General features: G+C 58.3%; 1 protein-coding gene across 1 annotated transcript in view; it reads right to left on the reverse strand.

Moving 5' to 3' along the window:
• PRDM16 (PR/SET domain 16) overlaps positions 1–27167 on the reverse strand; it is a 334085-nt gene that overhangs the window by 16467 nt on the left and 290451 nt on the right. The window contains exons 6-13 of the mRNA XM_052653611.1: positions 23232–23334; positions 16414–16627; positions 14427–14574; positions 13819–13972; positions 8671–10084; positions 5320–5404; positions 2296–2465; positions 1584–1661 (exon numbers count right to left, since the gene is read on the reverse strand). Of these exons, the coding sequence (XP_052509571.1) occupies positions 1584–1661; positions 2296–2465; positions 5320–5404; positions 8671–10084; positions 13819–13972; positions 14427–14574; positions 16414–16627; positions 23232–23334 (2366 nt within the window). The remainder of the gene's footprint in view (positions 1–1583; positions 1662–2295; positions 2466–5319; positions 5405–8670; positions 10085–13818; positions 13973–14426; positions 14575–16413; positions 16628–23231; positions 23335–27167) is intronic.

Consider the following 27167-nt stretch of genomic DNA (forward strand, 5'->3'; position numbering starts at 1 on the left):
GGGTACAGACAGGCGGTGGCAGTTTTCATTGGCGTCACTGGGGTGACCTGGCCTGTGCCAGCACTGGTCTTTTGTGGATGGACTTGCACTTTCCTTCCTCTAACTGAAGCTGCTCCAATTCCCAAAGTGAGGCCAGATGCCCCAGTGACATCACAAGACAGGCCCACGCCCCAAACTCCTCATTGTGGGGCTGCCTTGAGCTAGATACAGTCAGGATTTGCAATGCCAACTTTCAAAGCAATTATTGTTACTCGCATTGAAACTCACAGATTGAAAGAGCAAAAGAAATCAATGATAATTAAATCCTTCTATAAACATGGACCCGAACCCCCAGGGGCTCTTATATGCAACTCTGTCCAGAGGTTGGTTCTCCTTCCAAGAAACACACACGGCTCCTTGTCCGGGAGAGAAGCAGGCTAAGCCCGCCTTTGTTAAGTTGTAAGTCACTTTTGGAGGGGAACAGGGTGGGGGGCTGCGTGCTGGGGGCCAGCTGAGGGCACTGAGCAGATGACTGGTGAGCGACCTGAGCTGATGCTTACTCGGCTGGGACAGGGCCTGGGGGCTGTGATGCCTGCAGAAGCCCCTGTGGCTGCCCTGCCCAGTGATGGTGATACACCCTCACTCTCCTGGACCCATGGGTCACTCCCAGCTGTGTGCCCGGACTACAGGACCTGATGCTGCCCACTTAAAACGATGCCAGACCCTTTGCTCCAGATGGCCGCTGTCCACCAGACAGCCCAGGATGTCATCCTGGCATTGGGACCAGCATCCCCCAATTTGTCTCACGGTCTCCATCCCCTGGGACTCCCGGCCCCCGCCCTGGGTGGGGTCCCCAAAAGCCAGGATGTTACCCTCACCTCTTTTCTTGCCCCACAAATGCCCTAGGCACCAAGGGAAAAGGCCAGAATGGTCAACAAGTGTGGCCATGAGCTTGGACCCTGGCAAGTCAGGGGCGTCTCTGAGCCCGAGGCTCCAAGTCTTTGAAACAGGGAGATGCCCCCACCAGTTGTGAATATGAAATGTAGAGGCTCTCACAGCCCCCATGCACTTGCGACCACATTCTGTAGGGAGGGGACAAGGCACCGAGGAGCGAGGTCGGGGCACCTAGGTGAATCCTCAGGATGCCCCCAGCTTGGGAAGATCCAAGTTTGCGTGGGCCTCCTTCTCTGAGGCCAGCCCACCCTGCCTTAGGGGCTCACCCTGGTCCCCTGCCCAGGCTGAGGTCAGCAATGGCCGGCGGCTGTGGGGAGGTGGGTGGAGGTGGGCTGGGTGGTGGTGACGCTGAGGCTGCCCCTCCACACAGACCACCCCTGGGCCTGGCTTTGCTCTCCAGTTGACACCCAGTGGTAGGAGGAAGGGCTGCTCCCAGACACGCTCTGGGGTCAGTGGGCGGGAACCTTCCAGAAGCCTGACCTTTACAATATCCTCGGGTGCGTGAGGGCTGAGCAGCCAGGATGGAGTGACCCAGTGAGTGATCTGGAGCAAGGTCAAGCATTGCTCCCACCTGCTGCCCATCCCATGGCAGGGGAAGGGGAGGTCCGCCAGGAGCCTGCCTCCCCGACCCCAACTGGGCGGGCCCCTACCTGTACGGCTGCTCCCCGGTGTGCGTTCTCAGGTGTCTCGTGAGGTTTGCTGACCGGGGGAAGATCTTGCCACAGTACCTGGGGGGAGGCAGTGGGGGAGGGATCCATCAGGCAGGCGCTTTGGCATAGACGCAGGCACCCAGGTGTCTTCTGGTGCTGTTTCTCCCACACCCGGGGGCAGGTGACCCACTGCACACCCTGGATTTCAGTTTTTCCTCGGCCTCGAGGCCCAGCTGAGTGTCACAGAGAGGCTGGACACACACCACTGGGCAGCTGGCGCTGGCCCACGCTGGTCTGCTTGGGGCCGTGCCCCTGCCCCAGGCAGTTTCTCAGCCCCTAGCCCAGCCTGGGCCGAGCTGGAAAGCACCGGCTGCACAGGCCTGTGCAGCCGGGACGGGCCATCTCTCCTTAGCGCTGGGCTTCCCACCGCCCCCAGAGCCGGAGTTAAACACGGACCAGCAGCCTTAGCTTCCGGCTTGGACATTCCAACCTGCTGGCCAAGGCTGCATTTTCTCATGCTCATTGGAGCACAGCTTGGTGGGGGACATGTGGATATTTTCAGGGAATGACCTCAAGGGGACAATGGCCCACCGGCTACCATGACGGGCCCTGGCTGAGACCGAGCTTTTTTCCTGGAAGTGCAGGTTCATGGGCCCTTGTGGCACCTGCAGCCACCTTGCTGGGGCTGCCCCAGGGGCTCACCGCATCTCACCTGCACGTGTATCGCTCCTTGCCCTTCCTGAGGATGGGGTCTGAGAGCGTCGGGGGCGGGGACCGGAAGTTGAAGGGGTGGTGTGGGAGGGGCTGCAGGGAGCTGCCAGAGTCCACCTTCATGGCCGCAAAGCTCTCCAGCTTCTCCGTCATGGTCTCAATGGCTGACATCTGTTGGCAGGAGAGTGAGAGAGGCTGTGGGGCTCCATTGCACCCCCAGTCTTGACGCCCCTGGACCCACCCCACACCTGGGAATCCTGGATGACTGAGCATGGATCATGGACAAGCAGGCTATCATTGGAACCAGTGCTCTCCTTCTTCTTGGCCACTGGGCTGGGTTCTTTCACTTCCTGCAGCCAGCCCTGCTCTGGTCCTTGCTTGGAACCCCGTCACAGTCCAGGGTCCAGGCTGGGGGAGCTGCAGCTGACCATCACTTGCCAGTCCCCGGGTGACGCGGGTCACTGACACTTGTGATCACAGAGCGCCTTACTTTGAAACCAGCCAGCAAGCCCTGCTGGCTCGATCCCTGGCTAGCACTCCTCATGGGTAATTTGGGATGAAGACAGAATTATATCCTCTTTTGTTCGTTTTTTTTTGAGTGCTCAAAAAATTTAGTTAGTGTTGATCGGTCATCTTGTCTAACTCTGCTACCTCATGGACCGCAGCCTGCCAGGCTCCTCTGTCCATGGGATTTTCCAGGCAAGACTACTGGAGTGCGTTGTCATTTCCTTCTCCAGGGGATCTTCTCAACCCAGGGATCAAACCCAGATATCCCACATTACAAGCAGATTCTTGACTGAGCTACCAGAGAAGCCCATAAAATTAAGATAGCTATCTGAATCTCAAATTAAAAAATGGCTCATAAAGCTGAAGCACCACCACCACCTAGTGGCAGCAGACCATAACTGCAGGCAAAGTGCTAAAAAGAAATTCAATAGCTTAAGACTACACTCAACCATGGAATGCTGAGGCTGACGTGACGTGACACAAGACGTGGTGACATGGCCCAGAGGGGCTGCCTGTCTGCTCCTTGGAGACGCCACAGGCTTGCCTAGGGCGGAGAAGGGAGCTGCTTTCTCCTGGCATTGCTCATTTCCACCTGGTGGGCAGGGTTCTGACTAGAATCCTGTGCCTGCCTTGGGGCTGGGGGACAGAAGCAGGGAAGGGGCCGCACAGGCCTTAGCAGCACTTCTCCTCTCCGCCTGAGGCTGCCTGCTGCAAGTCAGGCCCTGTGGGAGGCTGGGATGAGACTGAGAAAGGAAGAGTTTTCATTGTGTCTGGAGTCCCTCAGGGTTTAGGCTGGGGAACAACTGAGTGGATAGATAAGACACCAGAAAGGGGTTAACAAACAGAAGATGGGGTCCATCCTATGGCTGAGGCCTCCCTTGACCCTGGGCTGCCACCTAGACCCTGGCCAGCTCTGCACAGTTGCAGGATTTGGGCCTCACCATCCCTATGGGATGGGCATGCTCCTCCGTTAGACGCATGCTGCTTCCAGCTGTGGATGGCCCGCCTGTCTCCACTGATGGACAGATGGACACTGCCTGGCCCCTCAGATGCATCCCTAGATGATGGGATCTAGGCACACAGATTGCTGCCCATCTGCCAGTGGGTCTCAGTTTTAGCTGCAGCCTTGGGAGGTTCTGGGACTACTGCCCCAGACTCCCCGGGACCCCAGAGGTGGTGAGGAGCAGTGGCTTGGCAGGACTGCCTCTCCCTGCAACCCCAGGGGCTGCACACCTGCATGTCAGGCCTCAGAAATGAGAGGCAGCTGACCAGAGCATGTTGGTGTCTTTGTGCATTGTGACCCCTGCCCCCACCCCCCCAACACTTTACAGTGGCTGGAAGCTGCCCTGTCCGAGTGATGGCCTCACCTCAGACCATTTCATCAGAGGACTTACTAGTCACCTTTCCCACCCCCAGCCCCAGATCTGGGCTCAGGGGTAGGCAGCAGGGGTGGCTGGTTGGGGGAGCAGGCAGCAGAGACAATGGGCAGCCAGCCCCCTGCCAGGTCCCTCTTCCTCAGGCCTGGGAGGGTCCGGCCTGCCCAGCCCACTTTGCCTGATCAGATATTCCCAGCCAAGCTCCCGCACAAACACAAACACAGGATGTGCCTGGCTGGCTTGCCTGCTTTTTCCAGCAGGGCCCGAGGAAACCAGGGGAAGTTCTTAACCAAACTCCGAGGCCCTCATGAGACAATGGGAGGCAGTAAGTTTAGCTGTGAACCCAGGCGGGGTGCAGGTTCCACAAACCACGGGTTTGTCCCAGGCGGGAAACGCAGAGGGAGAGAACAATGCCCGGGTCTGGAGTCTGGGTCCAGGCTGGCCCACAACTCAGTCCTGAGTCTTCTCCAGCTGGGGCAGGGGAGGCCCGTGGGTCTGGGGACAGAGCCGGGCTCCAAGTGGTGAGAACAGGGGCACAGAGTGCCTGCAGGCTTGGTGGAGTCTGTGACCACTCCCCAGACTTGGGGGTTCTTTTTCCCAGACTCCTGATTCTAGTCTTGACAGGTGGCCTCGCCGCCCTCTGCATCCCCGGGGGAGGGCAGTCCGTCTGTCCATGACTCCCTGGGATCCCCTGAGCTCGATGCCTGTCCCTCTGCTGCTGACCTGCTCCCTGCCTCTGCCCTCTGCACTGCCCCTCCTCTGCTGATCTTTCCTCTTAAGTGCCCCCATGTCCCTTGTACCAGAGAGGCTGCTGGCGTCCACACCTCCCTGGCTCTCTCCTATTCATTCTCCCTGTGGTCCAAATGTTTGGATATGCTCCATCAGAGCTGCAGCCCACTGCTGCAGGGGCAACGTTCACTACCCCTCCCAGCCGTGGATTGAGGGGGGCACCTGTGGGCCAGTGTCCCTGGCTGCTTCCTAGGGCTCCCCCGCCAAGGACCACCCTCCTGCCTCACCTGTCCAGCCCTGTCTCATCTTCCCCAACCTCACAGGGATGAGTGGGTGTGCAGGGACGGGAAGCAGAGACCTGCCTGGGGCTTGTGGCTGGGCCTGGATGGACCTCAGGCTCCCGCTGGCCTTACCTGGGGGTGGAAGAGCAGCGGGGATGGCCTCAGGTACTTTTCCTTAAGGGCTCCCACCGGGTCGGTCACCTTCCGCTTCTCCACCCTGCTGGACAGCAACACAGAGGGTTACGGACCCCATTGAGCAGCCCAGCACTGGGCGGGGAGGGGCTGTGGTCCCTGCCCCTCCTGGCACCCACCTGTGCCCCATTGGTCACAAGGTGGGGGCCTCACCTCAGAGCCCAACTTCCACAGGCCCTGTGACCACGTCTCACCTGATGCCGTAAGGACGGTCTGTGACCCAGCTGTGCACTTGCCTGTCTGAGCACATGTTCCCCACACCACACCCAGGTCTGGACCCCTTCGAGTCTCCCCAGTGTCCCCCCAACCACCCAGCTGCCAGCACCCATGCATGTGATGAACGCCTGATGCCGGAGCTAGGACTCTTCCCTAAGGGTCCCGTGTGTGGCAGCCTCTGCCCACTGACCCATTTGCCCAGGGAGGGCTCAGCCCTGTTGGGGTCCCTGGTCTCCCCAACAGCGGAACATGGGGCACATGGGGGCTGCCACCTACACCCGACTTCCCTTTTCTACTGAGCCCTTGGCACAGGTGCTCTGTCCAGCTGGGTGGGTGTGTGAGCGAACAGGGTCCAACCGGGCAGGGCTGTGTGAGTGATCAGCAGGTTTCTGCCCTGGGGAGGTCTCAGAGCCTCCCCACAGCAGCCAGGCAGTGTCCACCTAAAACCTCAAGACAGCTGCTGGAGACAACAGTTCCAGAATGTTCCCCAAATGCCAGTACAACTGCCAATCTCAGCAAGCAGAAGAGGAGGCTGTCCCTCCTCCCCTGACCTCCTCCTCTCACCATTTCCCAACAAAGCCCGCCTCAGTCTCCCCCATGGGAGTCGAGATTTATATAAGGTGACTTGGGAGTCCTACCACCTCCCTGCAGGCAGACACGGCTGCGGGGACCGCTGCCTCTTCTGTCCAGGGCCACACTCCCACCCCTCTCAGGCTCAGCTCTGCCCCTAGGCAACCTCAGGGCTTTAGCAGAGGGCCCGTTCAAAGCTGGGCTGGGTCGGTCTTCCAATAAGGCCCCCGGGGTAGGTGGTGTGGGCGGAGAGGAAGGGGTCTCACAGCGAGGGAGGGGGTGTTGAAGGTCATCCTCTGCCTTCTCCCGCCCTCTGTGTCTCATGCAGCCCACCAGGCTGGCTCCGTGAAGCCCCTGCCAGCTGACCCCTGACCCCCAGCAGACATGCGCCCTGCCAAGGTACACGGCTTTCGTCATCACAGTGTCCCTGGCCTTGTCACAGAGCCAGCAGCACGTGGAGGTGAGAAGGGCTGGAGGGGCGGGGGGGCGGGGGGAGCCAGCCTGGTGGTGTTGGGGTTCCTCCAACCGGGGGGAAGGAGGGTTACGGGTATGTGTCCATGGTCACACCTGGGGGGGCCTGTGGGGACACTGGGGAGTTTTGCTGGAGTCACCCCAGGACCAACCAGGAGCTGGGAGGACCTTGTCCCCTAGCCCTTGGCCAACATTTACACAGGCAGTGACTGTTGCCCACACCTTCACTTGGAGGGAACCTTCTCGACACCACGAGTGTTCATCTTGACTGGGCTCAGGGGGCGGTGGGGAGAGGTTACCCCATATCTCGGGCATTTTGCTGGTGTCTGTGTGTGAAGGTGGGGACCAGGCAGCTCCTCCATCAGCAGCTGTACCCTAAATCCAGAGGGCAAGAGCCCGATGCAAGCCAGGTCTCAGAGAAGTTTGGGCAGGAGGGGAGGGTTGGGGGTCCCTGTGGCCGATTCCTGCTTCCAGGCCTGACTGGCTGCCCCGCCAACTTCCAGAAAAAGGCCCAAAGCCCCGAACCAGGCCTGCAGTGGGGAGGGGAGGGGTAGAGGAGGGCTGGGGGCTGGGAGGGGAGCTGGGACAGGGTGGACAAGGAGGCTGAAGGGAAACAGGTAACCCAGAGCCTCTTGCAGGCCTGCTGGCTCCAACTCGGGGGGCTTGACCAGGAGCCTTGGTCTCTAGGTCTCCAGTCCCACCCCTTCCTCTGCGTGAGGGCTGCTTGCTCCTTGCCTCCTCCCTTGAACCCCAGCTATCCCCTGTCTCCCACACCCAGTCCCACGGATTCACTGGAATTGGCAGGTGCCCCCTGGGCCTTTGACGGGCATGTTCACCCCCAGAAAGCCCGTGAGCCACCGTCAGTGGTGACAGGCCTCTGATCACTTTCTCAAACCATCTGTGGATGGTGTGTTCTTAAAGAAACACCCAAGGGACCATTTTTCAGGTTTCCTGTGATGACAACGCCAAGACCTGGCAGGAAATGGAACCAGCTACAGACACAGGCCGGCCAGGGCCCTGGGTGAGTGCGGAGCGGGGGGGACCTGGGTGGGTGAGGAGGGCGGAGCAGGAGGCTGGTCCATGCTCCCTCCTCCCTGTCGCTGGCAACCCTGCCATCATTCTTCCCGCTGCACCTTTGCAGGGGTGACCTCACTTGCACACCCATCCCCAGGCCCTGCCTGGTCCCTGTGCTTCCCATGAGCCCTCAGAGTGGCCACATGCTCGCTGCATTCCCATGTAGACACACTCACCTGTGTGCACACGGGCCCCTCCCACACAGAGCCAGGGCCTGTAATAGTGGCTGAAGCACCACACCTGCCTGCCCCTCCAGGCCCCTCCAGGCCCGCCCATGGGCACAGCTCCCTCCTGAGGGCTCAGCCCTCCCAGCACCCTGGGACACGTGCAATGGGGGCCAAAACCCCCTGCTCAAAGCCTGCTCAAAAACCGGGGAGGGGGAATCAGTTGACCCCTCACCAGAAGGTGTATCAGAGGGCTGGAACGCTGATGTTTTGCAAACCTTCCAGAGCTTTCACCTCTCTCCCTCCACCTCCTCCCTCTGGGGATAAGTGGCTCCTCTGATCGCCCCTAGGCCAACAGGAACCCCAACTGTGGCTCCAGAGAGGGGCGGGGCCCATGTAGGGGCCACAGGGCAGTCGCAGGGAAGCAGAGATGCTGGAGCAGACCTAACAGCCAGGAGTGTCCTGGGAGGCAGAGTCGGTCCAGACAGGGAGGCGGGAGACACCAGCAGGCAGGCCTCTAGGGTGGAGTCTGAGGGCAGGCTGGGGGTAGGGTTCAAGGGAGGGCAGTGCGTTTCCCAGTGGCATCTGAGAAAGGGAGCCAAGTGTGCCCAGAAGACCCTGCCAGGCGCCCACCCTAGAAAAGGGCCGAGCCGGGCCTGGACTTCAAAGCAGCACAGACCCCTCCCTGCCCAGAGCCGAAGCACCTCCTGAAGCTGCAAAGACAGGGGGACAAAGCTTGGGGGAGCAGGGGAGGTGGTCCCCAGGGAGAGCACGTGAGGGCGGGGCGTGTGAATACCTGTAGATGGGGTCCATGAAGAAGGGCGATGGCTTGGCGTAGTGCAGGGGTGGCTGCTGGGGCAGCTGGGCCGGGCATGCCTTGGGCAGCCCCTCGCTGGGCCCCAGCCTGCGCTCGCCGTACACGTGGTTCTTGCGGGGCTCCCGGGCCCCTCCATTCTGGCTGGCCCGTGCACGGCTGCCAATGCTCAGGTCCAGCGGCTGCTCCTCACCAGACGCCGGGGCTGGGGGCACCTTGGGCACTGGCAGGATGGGCTTGGCCTCTTTGGGTTTGGTGGTGAGGTCAAAGGGGGACTCGGCACTGGGGCCGCCAGCCTTGAGGGCGTCCCGGGGCGACTTTGGCTCGGCCTTGACCAGCAGGTTGTGGGTGAGGGCACGGTCCGTGAAGGGGTACAGGGAGTGAGGGAGGTGGGGCAGGAACTGGAAGGGGAACACGGAGTGGTAGGGCAGCGCGCCCAGCTTCTTCTCCGGTACGCCCATGAAGCCAGGCCCGAAGTACTTCTCAGCGATGGACGCGATGGCCTTGATGGAGTCGCCCGCCGCGCCTGACGCTGTCAGCAGCTGCTCCTGGGGCGGCGGGAAGAAGTGCTGGGAGTAGAAGACGGGAACCTCGCCCACACTGTTGGGGGCGCCTGGGGGCACCGTGCTGCCCCCGAACTCTGGCTTGCCCTCGGCCGCCTTGCCCTTGTCCTTGGTCTTGTCACGGTCACTATCCACGTCGCTGTCTAGGTCGGAGCCTGTTCCCGTGGTCGTGTCCAGGTCGGTCCCGGTCGTGGTGTTGATGTCCTCGAAGTCGCTGCCGTCTGACAGGTCGCTGCCCCGGGGCTTGAGCTTGGTGGCGTACGCCTCCTCCAGGTGGCCCTCCAGCTTCTCCTCGGGCCCCGCGGCTGCTGTGGTGCCCTGGCTACTGTTGCCGACGGCGGAGACAAGGGGCAGGGCCGGGTTCCCCAGGGGGCTAGGGAGCTTGGCGTCCTGCGTGTGGTTCAGGGGGCTCTTGAGCAGCGGCGTAGGAGGTAGCAGAGGTGGCCGGGGGTACAGGGATGGAGGGAAGATACCCGGGAAGCCGGGTGTGAGCGTGGGGAAGCTGGGGGGTGCCGCGGAGAAGGGCAGGCTCCCGGGGTGCGGCCGGGAGGGGAAGTACTCGCCGAAGCCCAGGCCGGCATGGTTGAGACTGGGGGGTGGCTTGGCCTTGTCCATCAAGGGGCTGGGGGTCAGGGGCAGGCCGGGCGCGAAGATGCCTCCCGGCGGGTAATGGTTCTTGCCCTCGCAGAAGCGCCGGTGCTTGTTGAGGGACGAGGTAGTGCTGAACATCTGCCCGCAGTCCTTGCACTTGATCTGCGTGCGGCAGTCCGCGTGCATGCGCTTGTGGCGGCACAGGTTGGAGAACTGCGTGTACGACTTGTGGCAGACCTCACCTGGGGGCAGCAGGGCAGAGACAGCGGTGTGAGGGGAGGCGACGGGGACCCCGCACTGCCTGGGGCTGGGGCACCGGGGGTCCGGCTGGGTGCCTGGAGTGGTGTGCGCCTGGATGTGTATGTGTGTGTGTGAGTGCATGTGTGCACATGTGTGTGCATGCGTGCATCACTGGGTATGAGTGCCTGCATGTGCGCTCAGGTGTATGCATGCATGTAGATATGCACACAGGTCTATGGGCACGTGCGCTTATGTACATGAATGTGTCATGCATGAGTGTGTATGTTCACAAACACGTTGCACTATAACTGTGTCATCACATGTACTTGCACACACATGTGTACATATACACATGTAGGCACACACACCCTTCCCTGGGATTGGTCTCTGGAGACCAAAATGGATTGGTGACGATGTCCCTGTGCCTCCCCTGGGGTCCCTGGGTGGCCTGGGTAGATCTCTACCCACTTCAGCCTTCTCCACTGGAGAATGGGCTGTGCTGCTCTGTGTTCTCCTGATCCCATGAGTTTGTCAGGTGGGACCAAGGTCTTCAAAGTTGCTCCCAGAGACGGGCAAAGACACGGCATACCCTCATGTATGCAGCTGCCCATCCAGACTCCCCACCAGGTCTCCCTACCATGCCAGCCACACTGTTCCAGCAGAAGCGAGTAAAACAACACCCCCTGGGCTAGGCCGCCCACTTCCTAAGGTTTAAAATGCTCTCAGCTTCCCCCCTCGTTCTGCCTCCAGCCCTGCCTCCCAGGACAGGGAGGCCTCAGGAGCGACCAGCCCCTTGGGGTTCTTAATCCCCAGGCCTGGGAGCAGAGCTTCTGGCTGTGAGATCAGAGTCTGGGGGTGGCTAGAAGGTGGAGGTGGGAGGGGAGCCCCTGAGGGGGCTGGTTCCACATCTGAGAAAAGTGAGACCTCCCCAGACTGGGATGGAAAGGCCGCTCCAGCTCTGTGCGTAACAGGAGAGGGTGGCGGCCAGAGCCGATCGGCAGGCCCCGCAGGCCCTGGCGACCCAGTCTCGCCATTTTCCCAATGGTGAGCTGAGTGTCAGCCAACCGCCAGTTTTTCTTTCTCTTCTTGTTTTCCTAACCAGCAACAGAGGAACACACACACACACACACACACACACACACACACACACACACACACACACACACACACAGAGTCTGTCTCTCTGTCTCTGCAGGATGATTTGCTTCCTAAATGCAGCCCCCGTGGAAACAATGATTTCAGCGTGTTTCTCGCTCTCCGCACACTCTCGCGGCCTGATGTCATGCGAATCTCGCTGGGAGCGCTGGCCCCGAGCTGATCGTGCTCTTTAATCACAATATCTATTTATATTAACGGCTCTGCCTTCCTGGCTGTCTGGCTTGGCGGGACGTTTTCAAGGCTGAGGGGGAAGAGCACTGCCTCGTTTAATCAAATCTGCCCTTTTTGGGAGGAGGCTGGCGCAGAGGGGCCGCTGCTCCTCAGGAAGGTCTATAAATACCCTCAGGCCGCCTGCCGACCCTCGGGGGAAGAGAGGCCACTCCCTGGCTCAGGGCTCCTGGCCAGACAAGTGACACCTTGCTACGTTCTCGGCCCTTGAAGAGGCTCAGTGACGCCCTCCGTCCCCCACAGCGGGGCTCCGTGGTACCTCACCAGTGGCTTCTGCCATCCTGAGCTTGGAAATGGCACCCTCCCAGGGCAACTCCCGGTGTGTGCGGTGGGGGTGGCTCAGGGACCAGTGGCCATGGCTGGGTGAAGGGAGCCTGGGACCTTTGCTTCCCATCCACCCAGTCACACGAGAAAGGGGTCCTGATGAAATGCTGGGGCTGCAGAGAGGCCTCTGGGAGACTGAGGTCCCTGGCGAGGTGGGTCCTGGTCCTGTGATGGCTGACAGAGCTGGCGAAGGGAGCTGGCTTTCTGCAGGGGCTGGGAAAGGCCCAAGCAGTCCACCATGAGCTGGACGTGGGACCAGTGCCTGGTGGAGTGTACCCATGCCCTGCAGGATGCAGAGGGACCCTGGCCAGTGCTTGTGCTGGTCAGCAGTTTCTTTTCCTGTAAAGTATGCATGTGGATTGTGTGTGTTGCACACACACACATACTCACTCTCAAGAAGTGCATTTCCCTGACTGAGGGAGTGGGTGACCCAGGTGAGATGGGGGCTCAGTCACCTCTAGCAAGATAGCTGGAAGCCTAGGTTCAGGGCATGGGCAAGAGGTGAGCACAGCCCCAGCTACTCAACAAAGGCCTGACCAGCCAGAAAGTATGGCCTCTTTGGGGGAGCAGTCCAGTCCTCTGAGACCCCCACATTGGTGAAACCACTGAGACCCAAGTCCTCAAGTTCCCAGAGTTAGCTCCTCCCACCCCCAACATTGATGTGCTGGGACCCGAGAGGTCCCAGGCCACCCAGCCTGGGGTCAGCAGCCAGGCCCCTGGAGCTGCAGCGGGGCCTCAAAGGCCTGGTCACTTCACACTGCCAAGACTGTTTCCTTCTCTGTCACTTCCCTTTGGTTGGACATATCGTGGTCCCTGGTCCGTCAGGTTTTGTAAGGGTGCTGTGAACTCATGTGTGTAAAATGATGGCTCAGCACAACCTCGTGTGGACAATGACTCAGCGCAGTCTTATGTGAATGACCCTTAGTGTGATGCTGATGTGAAGGATGAGTCGGGATGATCTGGTGTGATGCTTACTCAGCAGAATACTGGTGCGAACTATGAGTCAGGACAACGCTGGTGAGTTACGCTGGCTGATGAGTCAGCTCTGTGTTGGTGTGAACAGTGACTCAGCACAATCTCAAGTGAGATGACTTGGTGCAGTGCTAGATAGAAGAACCTTCAATTTCTCCTAAACTCTGAGAAGTAGGGTCATGCTCCTGCATTGGCCCACTAGATTCCCAGGACCTAACCCTGTGACCTCTGACTCCTCTCCTATTACTTCCCTCCCCAGACACACCACAAGCTCAAGGCTTCTGTGCTTACAGCGCCCTGTCATGAGCCTTCTTGGCAGGCACCCCGTCGTTCTCACCCCACCCCCCTGCCCACCTCCTCGAGCTCTCTGCCAGAACTTGGGTCACTCATAGACCATCCCACCTCCCAGCATATGGGCCAGATGACACCTACTTGGGCACCTGGAGAGCGTCCTGACCCTGCAGCCCTCCTCCCACCCTGGTGATGGTTTAGCTTCTGTCTCCTCCACTGGCAGGTCAACGGCATGCGGACAGGGGTCCAGTTATTCATGGCTGGCCCCTGCCACCCAGGTTAGCACAGGCATGCAGCCTGGGGTCCCCAAAGGCTGCAGGTGAGTGGGAAGCACTGATATTATCACACCTGCTGGAGCTCTGGGCAGCCCGTGTGTCGGGGGAAGGGGAGGCAGGGAGGGAAAAGGTAAGTTGCTGGCTTCTCTGCAGGACCACAGGGATCTTCACTACCCACTGCCCACCTCTAGCCACTGGACGAGTGAGCCACAGGGAGGGCCCAAGGGGCGCAAGAGGGGAAAGTGAGGCCAGAGCAAGATGGATCCCAGAGTAAGAGCGTGCGAGGGAGCAGGGTAATGATAAAGTGGCGCCAGGAGGCAGCCGCCCCTGGGCAGAGGGATTGGCAGCTGCCGCAAGTATCTTCTGGACAGATGGGGTCCCACAAACAGGGAAGAGCCTGAGGACTGCGCCCCCGGCTGACCCCCAAGCACGCCCACCCTGGGCACGCCGGGAGGGAGCTGGGCGGGGCCGGGCGGGCCCTCACTCACATATGAAAGGTTTGACGGTGCTGTGGATGTGCTTGTGCTGCTTGAGGCCCGAGGAGGTGGCGAAGGTCTTCCCGCAGTCTGGGCAGGCGTGGGCCCGGGCGCCCACGTGCTGAGAGCGGATGTGTCGCTGCAGGTTGCTGGGGTCCGTGAACACCTGGGGACACAGACTCCGGCGCGTCACATCCTGTCGGTCGCTCCCTGTGGACCCCGGGTCAGGTCACGGGATGGGGGTCTCTCTGGGCTCTCTGCCCACCGCCCTGAGCCTGGCCAGACCAGTCTCTGCTGGGGCAGTGACATGCTAGATGGCCTTAGGTGGGCTGTCAGGCCTCTCTGGACTCTGGTTCTTCAATAATAATTCTTGAGAGAACTGTGGCCCTGAGGGTGCTCCAGACAGGAGTTCAGAAGCTTTAAGCTCCAGGTCTTTGACCCAGGAGTCTGTCCTGCCATGTGGGTGGGAACCCGAGAGGACCTGGTCTGGCCGCCCTCTCCTTCCCCATTGCGCAGCCCTGCACACTTCCTGTCTTCCTCTCGAATGACTGGGGGCCCGTGGTCCCCACGCGTGCTCTGTGTCTTGGCTCGGGTGGGGCCAGCGGGGTGAGCCCGGTTACCTTCACGCAGTTTTCACATTCGAAGCGCTTGCCGCTGTCGTGGGACATCTGGTGGCGGATGAGGTTGGACTTCCAGTTGAAGGCCTTGGGACACTGGTCACACTTGTACTCTCGCTCCTCCGTGTGGACGACCATGTGCTGCTCCAAGCTGCACAAGGGAGACCAGGATCAGCAGGGGCCTGGAGGGTAGGGCCTCCGCCCCGCCCCTCAGAGCCCCTGCCACCTCCTGCTCCCAGAGCGGAGAGTGGCCTGGCAGCCAGTCTGTCTGCCTTCTGCCTGGACAGGGCACTGAGTGGACCAGCAGACATGGCCTTCCCACGTTGGATGGCAGGGGGAAGCCAGGGCGTGGATGGAGTTCGGGCCCTCACCCAAGACCACCTGCAGGCGTCCAGAGCCAGGCGAGGCCCCAGTTCACACTTCTGTATTTCAAGACAAACTTCCCCCTGATGCTAACCTTGGGCCTAACAAAAAATGGGTCTAGAAACTTCCAACATTGCTACGAGTCCCAGAGGAGCCCTGGAGTGGGGGTGCGGCCCAGGAAACCCAAGGTCACCCCTTTGAGTGCCCAGAGCGTGGCCCCCGGCCAAGCCAGACTGAAAGGCTCCCCGCCACGCACACACCACAGGGGAGGCGGGAGTGAGCAAGGGGTCTCCAAGTGAGATGTGATGGGAAGGCAGGCACAGCTGCGGGGAGGGGTGAACTGGGATGAACAGGCCGCCTGGAGCCCCCCCACCCTGCACCACCACCACCTCGGGGGATGCCCCACTTCTCCTCCTGTCCCAGGTATGACCGTTAATCTTCATGAGCAAAGCAGCAATACATCACGGCCCGTTAATTACGGGGCCCAGCCATCCATTTAGATCAGAAACGCCTGGTTCTCCAGCACCCGGCAGATTGTATCTTTTCCCCTGTTGTTAATTGTGATTTATGTGTTTATGTAAAGAAAACACGGGTCCTCTTGAGCAGTGCTTACCGCCAAGGGCCTCGGTCGGGATTTGCCCAAACTCTTATTTTCTCAGTCATCCGTTCTGGGTGGAGGGTTTCCCGTCCCCAGGGGGCTGTGACAGGATTGGCATTCAATTCCCCTCCATCCTACAGCCAGTTAGTGACCTGATGGGGTTTCACTCTGACTTTGCAGGGGCTGCCCCAGAGGAAATCCTCAGAGGTGGAGGACGGGCACAGGTTGTGAAGGTCTTCACCGGTCCCTGAGGCCTGGGGACTTTAGGGCCTGGTTCTCCCCTCTGGGGTCCCCAGCTCCCAGGTCCTGACTCCTGCCTTGCCTTGGGGCCTGGGAGGCTGCGTCCGACCATCTCATGGCTGGCTGGACATCAGTGCCCACATCTGTGAAGTCTCCTGGGACAGGTGGAGGCTTCCATGGGACACAGAGGCTGGTACCTGGGGTCGGGGATGAAGAGACCCCTGGGTGGTCCCTTCCTGCCCACGTCCACTGTCTGGGAAGGAGTCTGCATGTGTCCAGAGGGTCAGGCCACTCCAGAACCCCTTGGGCAGCGTCCCCCAGCCTGGCCCTGGACCTCACCCTGGAAATGGTCCTGGGGCTTGACCCTTGCATATCTGGGGGCCTGGCCTGTGTTCCTGACTTCCTTCAAGTCTGTCCCCACAGCTCAGCCCTGGTGACATGATGGGGGGTGTGCAGCAGTGGCTCCAGTGGGTGCCTTGAGGATCCTCTGTGGGTGGGGAAGCTCTGACCAGGGGCCAGGCCTTTAGGGTCAGGGTGTGAGCTGTGACCTCCAACTGCCAGCTTGTGGGCCTGCATTGTCCCCAAGAGCAGATGAGTGGGCTGGGTTCCTGCCCAAAGGCATATCTCCATGCCATTTAGGGCCTTGGGTTTCTCAGCCTGGGCAGGCTGGAGGGCCCAAGGCTGACCTCTACCCTTCTCAGGGCTCCCCCTGTGCTCCCAGAGTCAACTGACCCAGCTGTCCGTGATGCCCCTGGGGGGTGTGGGAGGCGGGCGGGGGAGGGGCTGCACCTGTACTTGGTGGGGAACATCCGCTCGCAGTCCTTGCACTCGTGGGCCTGCCCATCACCGCCGCCACCGCCCAGGCCCTCAGGCTTGAGCTCCTCAGCGAGGCCCTCATAGAGCGCGGCCCCCACTGAGCTGCACGCGTACTTCTTGTGGCGCCGCAGGTCCAGCTTGGACGGGAAGAGCTCGTCACACACGTCGCAGCGGAACGTGGGCTCCTCTGCAGGGGCGAGAGGACCAGCGTGGGGAGGCGCTCAGGACCCACCCCAGGCCCACCCAGGCCCGGGGGCTGCAGGGGGTGCGGGGAGCCCGCGGGCCTGCCCCCCAGGCTCCGGCATCCTTCCTGCTCACGTCCTGTGCTGAGAGAGGCTGCCCCAGGGACCCAGAGGGACCCTAGAGTCCACCATAAGGAATTCTGAGGAGTGTTGGGCCCCGCGTCGGCCGGGAGCAGAGAAGGAAGCCAGGCTAAGTGCTTTGTATATGAATTAGGAGGAGAGACGGCTGGGCTCTGGTGCGTATCATAAACGATTGTCAAGGTCAAACAAATAAAAAGGAGGCGGCTACTATGAAGTTTACGAGGCAGCATCCTGCGGACCCTGCCAAGCCAGACAGCTTGGAGCTGTGAGTCCCGCGGAATGACCTCCGAGCCATTCTCCGCCCATGGCTGCCTGGACCCAGCTTCTCCCCAGAGTAGGGGCCCCCTCTCCCCTGCTGAGGACCACCCCGTGTCCCCCAGGTCTGGATAGAGAACCTGCACAAATGAATCAAAAGGTGTTCTTGTGAGTGGCTGTGTGAATGCGTGTGCTCCTTGTGCACGGGTATATAGCTATGTGTGAACGTGGGTGAATACTCCAGCATGTCTGCCTCCTTCTCAGGGCACTTTTGCACGGGTGTGCAGGCATTTTCGTGCATTTGTGCTCATGTTTGTGCTGGTGTCATGTGTATTCCTGTGTATGTGTGCACGTGTTTCTCTCTGTGGCCAGTATGAAAATTTGCATGTCTGTGTAGCTTCACACGTGTACGCCTGCATTTGTGCATGTTTGTGTGTTCATGTGTGTGCTTACTTGGCACATGTGAATGGATGGGTTTCTGTGCCTGCATATGTGTTATGTGTGCACACATGCGTGCATGTTAAGTGTACACACTTATGTGCATGACTGCCCATGAGTTAGTGTGCTGGGTGTGCATGTGTATTCGTGAGTGCATACACATTTGTGGGTGAATACACACTTGTATGCACACGTTTGTGTCTCTGAATGTGTGTCTGAGTTGTGATTGTATTTGTACATGTTTTAGTGTGTTGGTGTGAATCTGTGTGGGCATGTGTGCATTTATGTGTGACAGTGTGCATGTGCACATGATCAAGGACCTCTGGGCCCCGCAGTGGGCAGAGCCTTGACCTTGGGCTGGATGCTAACTGGAGGGGCCTGACCCTGAGGGGAGAAGCCAGGGAGGTGGGGACATGGAGGGAGGCGGGGGACCGCCTCCTGCCCCCTCCTTGTGGCAGAAGGACCACCGTCAATGTCCCAGATTGCTGAGGAGGGAGGGGTGGCTAGGCAACACGAGCCTGTGGCCAGGGTTTGGGGGGAAGAGGGGGGTGGACTACAGGCAGGGAGGCCTCCTCGAGACTGGAAGCTTCCGTGGGCCTGAGGGCAGACACACTGCTCCCACAGACCCCTGAGGGTAGGGTCTGGCCACACCCGGCACCCCCACCGGTGCGTGCCCAAGGGAGACACTCCTGTGGGATCCAGCCCTGAGAGGCCCCTGGCTGAGCCCCCGGGCCTTGGACAACACTCTGGGATACACGGGGAGGCAGTTGTCATCTTCCCTGGGAGCCTGGGGGACATGCATGTGTTGGGGGAGCCAGGCCCGGTGCTGACCAGATGCAACCAAGTCCTGGTGTCCCAGCCCACTGGCCAACGTGAGGCAGCTGTCAGGAACGGTCTTGCTCGTGGGAAATCAAGAACAAGACAGGGAAGCAGCACCTGCTTAGAGTCTGCAGAGTCTGAGGGCAATGCCCAGTCCTGCTCTGTGTGCAGGGACCTGAGCTTAGCTAGGAGCTTGGAAGGCTGTGCCCTGACCCTTGGACCTGCCCCAGACACAGGCCAAGCCATAGGATGGACTGCAGGAGGCCAGAGGGCCAGCAGGTCCCCACCAACCACAGAAGCCTGGGTGGAGGAGGCGGGGACGGCGGCCGCACAGCTGACCCTTGAGCCAGCATCCGCGAACATAAGACCTGTAGGAGCCTGGTGTCCCTGCCACCGCGCAGCGCTGCCGGCCAGAAGGAAAGGGACGCGCTGCGGCTGTCTGGAGAGCTAAGTCAGAGAAGATGCTAAGATGAAGCCCATCAAGGCCCTGGGCCAGTCCTTGGTACCACAGTGGCGCCCCAAACATGATCCCAGGAGGGGTCAAGTGGGCAAGAAGACACACCTGGCAAAATAGCCACTGGCAGGTCTGTAAGATGTTGCCTCTAGAACAGGAGGGAGGGGACTTCCCTGGTGGTCCAGCGGCTAAGATTCTGCGTTCCGAGGGCAGGGGGGCTGAGTTCAATTCCTGGTCAGGGAAGTAGATCCCACAAACCACAGCTAAAAATTCTGTGTGCTGCAACTAAGACCCGGCACAGCCAAATAAATAAATAAATATTTTAAAAAATGACAACAAATAAAAATAAAGCAGAAGGGAGCCTGGATGCTGCTTCAGATAAGTGTCCGCTGTGAGCTTAGCACCTGCGGTAGGGCACCTCCACGTGGCCGGCCTGGTGCCCGGGAACGTTATCATGCTTCCTCCCCCAAGCCTCGCATTAAGCTGCAGGTTTTATCACCGGTACATGGAGGCCAGGGCAGGCCGCCTCGCTTGCCCGGGGCATCCGGAGGTGAAGCGGCAGAGCTGGTACCCACCCTTCTCTCTGCTGGGTGGGTGCCTGGGGGCAGGCAGCTGAGTCCCAGTTTCCCGCTGAGGGTATAAGAAAGGCATCCTGTGTGGCATGTGCATGGTGAGGTGATGCCAGTGCCCCTGCCCCCCACAATCCCTCACAGGGCTTCCCTGTCCTTAGAAACATGGGGTCCTTCCCACTGGAACCAAGAACACCATCTTAGAACACAACCGGATGCCCAGGCCCCACAAAACCGCTGTTGTGGGTTTGCTCTGACTTCCTGGGCTGGAATGAGGCTGAGAGGGGCCCTCCCACCAGCATTACGAGGAAGTGAGAAATGTCAGTTCGTATCTTACTCTTTCATGCTAAGCGTGCTAAGTCACTTCAGTTGTGTCCGACTCTGTGACCCATATGGACTGTAGCCTGCCAGGCTCCTCTGTCCATGGAGATTCTCCAGGCAAGAATACTGGAGTGAGTTGCCATGCCCTCCTCCAGGAGATTTTCCCAACCCAGGCATTGAACTTGTGTCTCTTACGTCTCTTGCATTGACGGGCAGGTTCTTTACCACGAACGTCACTCTTTCTGGACCCAAAGCAGTCACTGAAATTGAAATTTGAAAAGAAAAGAAGGGCCAACCCCACCTTTTCATAGCACTGACCAACTTATTTTTCCAGCTTGGATCTGGAATTTGGATTTATAATGAAAATTCAGCCTGCATCTCACTTCAAAGGCATTGGAGAGTGTTCTGGAGGTGATGGAACCAGTGATGGAGGGTGCCCCCCTTCCATGTCCCCATCCCACCAGGGACCCAAGTTTGTTCCTGTCGAAGGACAGAGGCTGGAACAGGACACATCCAAGCCTTGCCCACTCATGCCATGGTGTGGACAGGTGCCCCTCATCTTCCACACAGGTAAAGTTGGCATCGAATACACACCTAGGGCAAGCTGGATGGGGCAAGAAAGAAGCCCCTGGACTGGATGGCTTTCACTTTCCCAGCACAAACAACTCCGATTAAAAGAAATGCTAGAGTATGTCACACTCTGATTGTATTATGCTCCATTGTGCTGTATAGTTATGTTGCATTATGCTATATCTGTCTATCTCACGCTTTATACAAACACGCTGCATCCTCTTGACCTTTTCTGGAGAGGGGGAAAAGTTAGCAATTTTGAGCCATTCTCAAAAGAAAGGCATATTTGAATGGAAATGATTTTCTTTATTTTCTCCCAAGAGCAAGAAGTTCTCTTGAAAGAGAAATCTTTCCCCTCTCTACTGAAAAGAGTAAAAACAAAATAAAAAGTTCCTGGAACTAATGAACCTGAAAGTGGCTTCCCTCTGCTCTGAGTCACTTGTAGGAAAATTGGAATTGAATTTCTTTACAAAGCTGCAGCTTTGGAAGAGTGCTGCCAGTCCCGGGTCCACAGGGTTGGGGCCACTCCCCCGCAGTGAACTGGCAGAGCAGGTCCCCCACCCCCACCCCCACCCTCCCTTCTTCCGTGATACCTGGAGGTCATCCTGCCAGAGCCCCTACCCCCAACAAGAGCAGGCAGCATTGTGACTCAGAACTGAGCTCTCCTCATCTAAACCTGGGGAGGGGGGCTGTGGGCCGGGACAAATGCTCTGACTTCCACCCAAATCCAACTAAACTGAGACCATGCTGGCCTGATGTCTTGTGTGTCGAGTCTGAGCCTTGCGTCTGTCTGAAGTTCCCTCGGCAACTTTTCGCGGCAAAGCAGGAATGTAACAGAAAAATAAATCAGTGCCTAATGGCTTCAGGGAACCCAGGGGGACACAATTATGTGGCATCTACATGCTAATCTACAGACTGGAGGCTCAAAAGCCCTCAAGAGCCCACTCCAAGTTCCTGCCGTGATAAGGGGCCCTGCATTCACTAGGACTGGGATAAAAGATTTTTTATGATAATTATCTTAGTGAGGAACATTTTCACATTTTCTTTCTGTGCGATTCAGAGTTAACTGAGGAGGGGTGGCTGTTGGGAGGTGAAGGAGTGATCCTGACAGCCAAGGGTATGAAAAGTCAAATATTTGACGTTGGACTATTATGTGTGGAAAGCAATTAGCCCACAGATGTTTGATAAATTAGGAAAATGCAGACCCAAGTTATTTAAGATCAGGCATTAGAAGAGGGACAGGAATCAAGGTTTCTATAACCTTTCGGAAGAAAGACAGGTCATCATACAAACAAAACCCCATGGCCCAGTGTGGTCGAATTTATCTTTCTGAGAGCATTATCTAAGATTCACAGGTCTTTTCAACAATTATTTTAAGAAAAATGAGACCATCCCCCTGATACCCAGAGCTTAGCCACCTACTTCCTTTTCTCGAAGGGCTGATTAAAACCAAAGTCTAGAGGAGAGGGTGGGTCAAGTCTGTTTTATAAAATTGTCCTTCTCTAGAGAGAGCCTTTGGAAGAACTCATGGGCGCAAAGTGCTGCCCCACAAAAGTGGGCCACGCTTGAGGACCGAGAAGGTCACTCTGCTCCTGGGGGCTTCCTGCTAATTCCGATGCCTAGCTCCCTAGCCCAGTCAACCGTACTCCCAGGCCGTGACACTGGAGCGGTACCTTACAGAAACTTGCAGTTAGTGGCATTAATCATTAAACCTTGGAGTATTTGTGTGTGTGTGTGTGGAGGGGGGCTGCGGGGGGAGAAGGACAGGAAGGGAAAAGCCAGCCTCCCCCTTTCTTTAGCAGGAATGGAATCATCAGCACCAGAGACGGTGAGAAGCAGAGGCTGCCTTCGACTCACTTGTGGGGTCTCATGCAGAGAAGAGATGTCATCTATTCAGTCACAGCACATAGGGAGTTAACTGACCAGCCTCGTTGCCAAGCAGCTTCCTCCAACTGACTTTTCCTCCGCCACTTAAAAATGGTTCCAGGATCCCAAGGTGAATGGGCATACTGCTTAACAATGTGGATGGAGGAATAGAAATCTGGAGTTCAGAAATCTGAGCCTGTATGAGCCTGGGGTTTTCTCAAGCATCATCAGAGATGTGCCTGGGTGTGGATGAACAAGGAATGGAAGTGTGTCTACTGGACACATACTGTGTGACCGGCTGAGAGGAAAGGACACTGGGGACGCTTCCTGCAGTCTTGTTGGAAAAGCTTGCTTAGAAGGGACCTCTGAAGCCCTAAATATTCCCTCTCACCAAATAAACTTCCCTTAACCTTTCTCTCGGAGAAGGCAATGGCACCCCACTCCAATACTCTTGCCTGGAAAATCCCATGGATGGAGGAGCCTGGAAGGCTGCAGTCCATGGGGTCACTGAGAGTCGGACATGACTGAGAAACTTCACTTACACTTTTCACTTTCATGCATTGGAGAAAGAAATGGCAACCCACTCCAGTGTTCTTGCCTGGAGAACCCCAGGGACGGGGGAGCCTGATGGTCTGCCGACTATGGGGTCGCACAGAGTCAGACACGACTGAAGTGACTTAGCAGCAGCAGCAGCAGCAACCTTTCTCTGGGAATTTTTGCTTTTAACTACAGGTGGTCATTGCTTTCAAACACATGGATGGCATCACTGCACTCTCTTAACTGAGACTGAGACTCTCCTCTGGCACAGAGCTCCAGGGGGCGAATGTTTCCAAGCTGTGAAATGGGTCTTTTTGTTTAAGTCTTGCAGAGAGTATACTGCTGCTGCTAATGATAATTATACAGTTTAAAAAGAGCCCCTAGGACTCTCCCACTACAGAGATGTCAGGCAGCATGTCATGTTGTCTCAAGTCCTATCTGAATTTAGGCTGTGGCCCCCATAACCCAAGGAAGGAGAAAGCAAAGTGCTCAGGTTGAGAAGTTGTTGGGAGGAATTGGTTCTGCCCATCTGGGGCCTGGGGGCTGGACCATGAGCAGCAGCTGGGGGAATCCTCAGCTCCTGTCACGCTGCCCAAGTGATGGAGCACCAGGCCTCTGCTCCTGTGGGTGGGGGCTTACCATCCAGGCTGGGAGGCACCGCCCCCAGAGAGTAGGCGCCTTCTTTCACATGGACCAGCAGCTCTTCTCCTGGCTCAATGTCCTTAATGACTTTATAATAAATCTAGGATGGAGAAACCAGAGAGAAAGGGTCAGCATTGTCGACCTGGTTGCTTTAAAAGCCACATCGTGCACACCCGGCCCGCACGCCATTGACACTGCTCATTGGGGAGCCTGCCCTGCTGGGCCCTTGACCTGCCTTCTAATTGCTGCTAAGAGGTTCCCCTTCGGAACTTGGCAGGATACTCTCAGGAGGACTAGAGTCTATTTTTAGCTAGTTTGATCCAGATTTTGGACAAAGGGGGTGCAAAAGGAAATGGGTGAGGATTAGCCCCGAAGTTCCCAAGCAGGGCGGGTCCTAGCAGGAAATATCAGGTAGAGAGAGCGGCTCCTTTCTTCAGACGTGGAGCCTGGCTCCTTTCGTCAATATGTACGTAAGACGCTCTCCGCTGTCTGGGGCCGGGGTGGGGTCTTCACCCCTGAGTGTGGGTTTGGATGTTTATGAAAGTGGCCATGAAGACAGATGGCGGTCCCGTGTGCCAGGTCGGCAGGTGTGAGTCTCAGATGAGTGTGCACGTCTCCCGCAGGGGGAGGTGGAGGGGGGCCTGCGCCAGCCACAAGCTTGGTGCCAGCAGCTGTGGGTGTCTGAGATCAGGGATAGCTCTGAAAACAGGGAGGGGTCAGGTGGGGCTCGGGGTAGAGTGTGTAGCCTGGAGCAAGCTCTGAGGGGTGAGCGTCCAGCGCCAACACTCTGAGCAGCCCTGTAGCTTGCCAAGGTGTCCCCTGAAAAAGCGCCATCTGCAAGGTGGGTGGTGGCTGTGATCTGGAAAACTCCAGCTACTCAGGAGGGCAGCATGACCAGTGTCATCTGGGATGAGGCCCAGGGAGCCTGGGAGGCTCTGGGAAAGACTGAGGCCTTCCTTGCCTTTGCCAGCCCCTGCCCAGGGCCCCTGCCCTCCCTGGAGCCCAGGGAGGGGGTCCTCTGGGTGGGGTGCCCGCTCTCGCGAGGGCAGGGCAGGGCAAGGCAGATGCCAGGAAGCCTGCGTCTTAAATCTGGAAACGTCAGACAGCAGGCTGCATTTCTGTTAGGCCAGTCCACTGCCTTCCATGCCGGCATGTGATGTCCGGTTTCCCTTCAGAGCACTTCCAGGAGCGCTGAGGCTTGGTCACAGGACTGGCTGGGAGGCCAGGGAAGGATCTGAGTCCAGTCCATCTGCCTGGGGAGACCCGGCGGGCGGAGGCTTCTCCAGGCCATTCCTGTCCGAGGCTCTTCAGCATCTTCTGGTGGAGGGCCTGGAGGTTGGGTGTCAGGCTGGGCATGGTTCAGGTGCCCTGGGGGCTGACCTGTGCACTGCCCGCTCACCTCCCCCCATGCCCCGGGGAGACATCCGGAAGGCTGAGTTTGCTCCCTTTTGTGGGGCCCCTTTCCCTTCTCCCTAGTCCAAGTCCAGTTGTGGATGCCCTCACAGATCACCAGTTTCAACTAACTCCAGAATGACACCAACGTGCTCTCAAAGGGACAACAAGAGCCACATGGCGTCCCGAAATTCCCCGCTGAACATGTGGATGGTGGAATGTAACCCGTAGAAGGACACATGTACAGATGTCTTATCAATATGTACTTGCTAGTAATTTCATTTGGCAACTATTCCCTGGCCCGTCGCTAAAATAAGGATGAGATTTTTTTAAATGGAGACTAGGCTTCCCAGCTGGCACAGTGGTAAAGAATCTTTCAGCCAGTGCAGAAGACACAGGAGATGCGGGTTCAATCTCTGGGTGGGGAAGATCCCCCGGAGTAGGAAGTGGCACCCTACTCCAGTATTCTTGCTCGGGAAATCCCATGGACAGTGGAGCCTGGTGGACTCCAGTCCCTGGGGCCACCAAGAATCGGACACGACTGAGCAACCGCACAGCACAGAAGCTGTACCATATTACCTTCTGTAGTTAAATCAATTGCTGTTAAACTCCCAGTTTTGTATTTTATCTAAAATATTACACAGTGCTCATAGACTTAGACAAAGAACTTAAGGTTTTCAGGGGTGAAGGATGGATGGGGAAAGGGATAGTTAGGGAACTTGGGATGGACATGCACACACTGCTAACTTTAAAATGGATAACCAGCAAGGTCCTATTGTACATACAGCACATGGAACTCTGCTCAGCTGTCACATGGCAGCCTTGCTGGTTGGGGAGTTTGGGGGAGAATGGATACATGTGTATGTATGGCTGAATCCCTTCACTGTCCACCTGAAACTATCACAACATTGTTAACTGGCTACACTCCAATACAAAATATAAAGTTTAAAAGAAATTACACAGTGGCTGAAATAATTGTTGTTGTTGTTTTTTAAAGTCAGACTCCAGCCACTGTATTTTAGAATCAGTCCCAAAGTGCATCTCACGCTGGAACAAAGACGCGATGAGCCCCTGACCCATCCCACCGCCGGGAGTCACGGCTTATTAATACACAGGCGTAATTGCACTCATCCCAGCGGTGAGCCAGCGTATCCAGCAAGTGCAGGCTTAATGCGCCCCGCCAGCCCCTCTGTTCTTGCGTGCATGCTGCTGGTGGCTTCCCGAGGGTCTCCGTTAGAGGGCAATGTGGACCCGCCCGCAGCATCCTCACCGGCCATGCCTGCTCCCCTCGAGGGCCCGGAACATGAGAGGCCGGCGGCGCGCTCTGACCTGTGTCCCCAGATGCTGGACTTCTGCTCCCGCCGGTCTTCCGGGGCTGAAGCAGCTCACCGCCCCGCCTCCGCCTCCGGCTCTGCGTCCCCCTCCGACTCTTTTGAGGGCCACTCACCCTTCCAGGACCCCTAATCCCCCCTCCCCTCAGAGCCATCAGGTGTCCCCGAGGACCCCACCCGCCTTCTAGGATCGCTGGACTCCCTCCCCTCCCTTCCCGGAACCCCTCCAAGGGCCCGGGACCTGCAGACATCCCCCTCCCACCTCCGAACTCGGAGTTTATTCCGGTCTCATCCCCAACACCCTTCGCCTCCTGCCCGCCCTCCAGGACTGCCGGATCTTCTGAGACGCCCCCTCGCTCCCCCCTCCCACCCCACCGTGCACCCCCACCCCGTCCCAGGTCCGAGGGCTGCGAGGGCTGCGGACTCAGTCCTCGGACTCCCTTGGAGGGAACCGACCCTTCCCAGCCGGTGGGTCTAGCTCGCCGGCAAGGAAAGCAGTTCCGTGTGCGGCGGGCGCCCCCTACCCAGTCCCGCTCCTCGGGACAGACGGTGGTCCCGGCTCCTGGAGGGAGCGCGAGCACCGGACACGCAGCGGGCGAGCAGTCGGCCCGGGCCGCCGGGACTTTGAGCAGCTAGGCTGAGTTAATAGCTACATTAGAGTTGATCGCAGCGCCTGCGGCCGGACTGGGGGCAGCGTGTGTCCCCGACCTGCCTCCACCTGGAGAAAGGGGCGCAGCTGCGAACGGGGGAAGTGCACGAACTTTTCCAAACTCAGCCGGGCCGCCTTGCCTTCGCCAAGGGCACCGGGCTCCGCGGATCCGCCCTGGTCCACACAAAGGCGGCAGGCACTTTTATGACCTGTTCCCAGCAGCACAAAGGCCTTATCTTCCTGGTCTGCGGGGTCAGGCGACTTCCTGGGACAAAGGCCGGGCTGAGGTGGGACTGAGTCTCCTGACTGCTAGGGCACAAGTTGCCCAGTTATGCTACCGCCGGCCCCTTCCCTTCGCGGTGATAAATTATTACTCTGTGTGTGTGCTTAGTTGTGTCCTACTCCGTTTCCACCCCAGGAACTGTAATTCGCCAGGCTCCTCTGTCTATGAGATTTTCCAGGAAAGAATACTGGAGTGGGTTGCTGTTTCCTCCTCTAGGGGATCTTCTTGACCCAGGGATCAAACTCACATCTCCCGCATCCCCTGCATTGGCAGGCAGA

This window comes from Budorcas taxicolor, chromosome 16, assembly GCF_023091745.1.
Source record: "Budorcas taxicolor isolate Tak-1 chromosome 16, Takin1.1, whole genome shotgun sequence".
In the NCBI taxonomy this organism is placed as follows: domain Eukaryota; kingdom Metazoa; phylum Chordata; class Mammalia; order Artiodactyla; family Bovidae; genus Budorcas; species Budorcas taxicolor.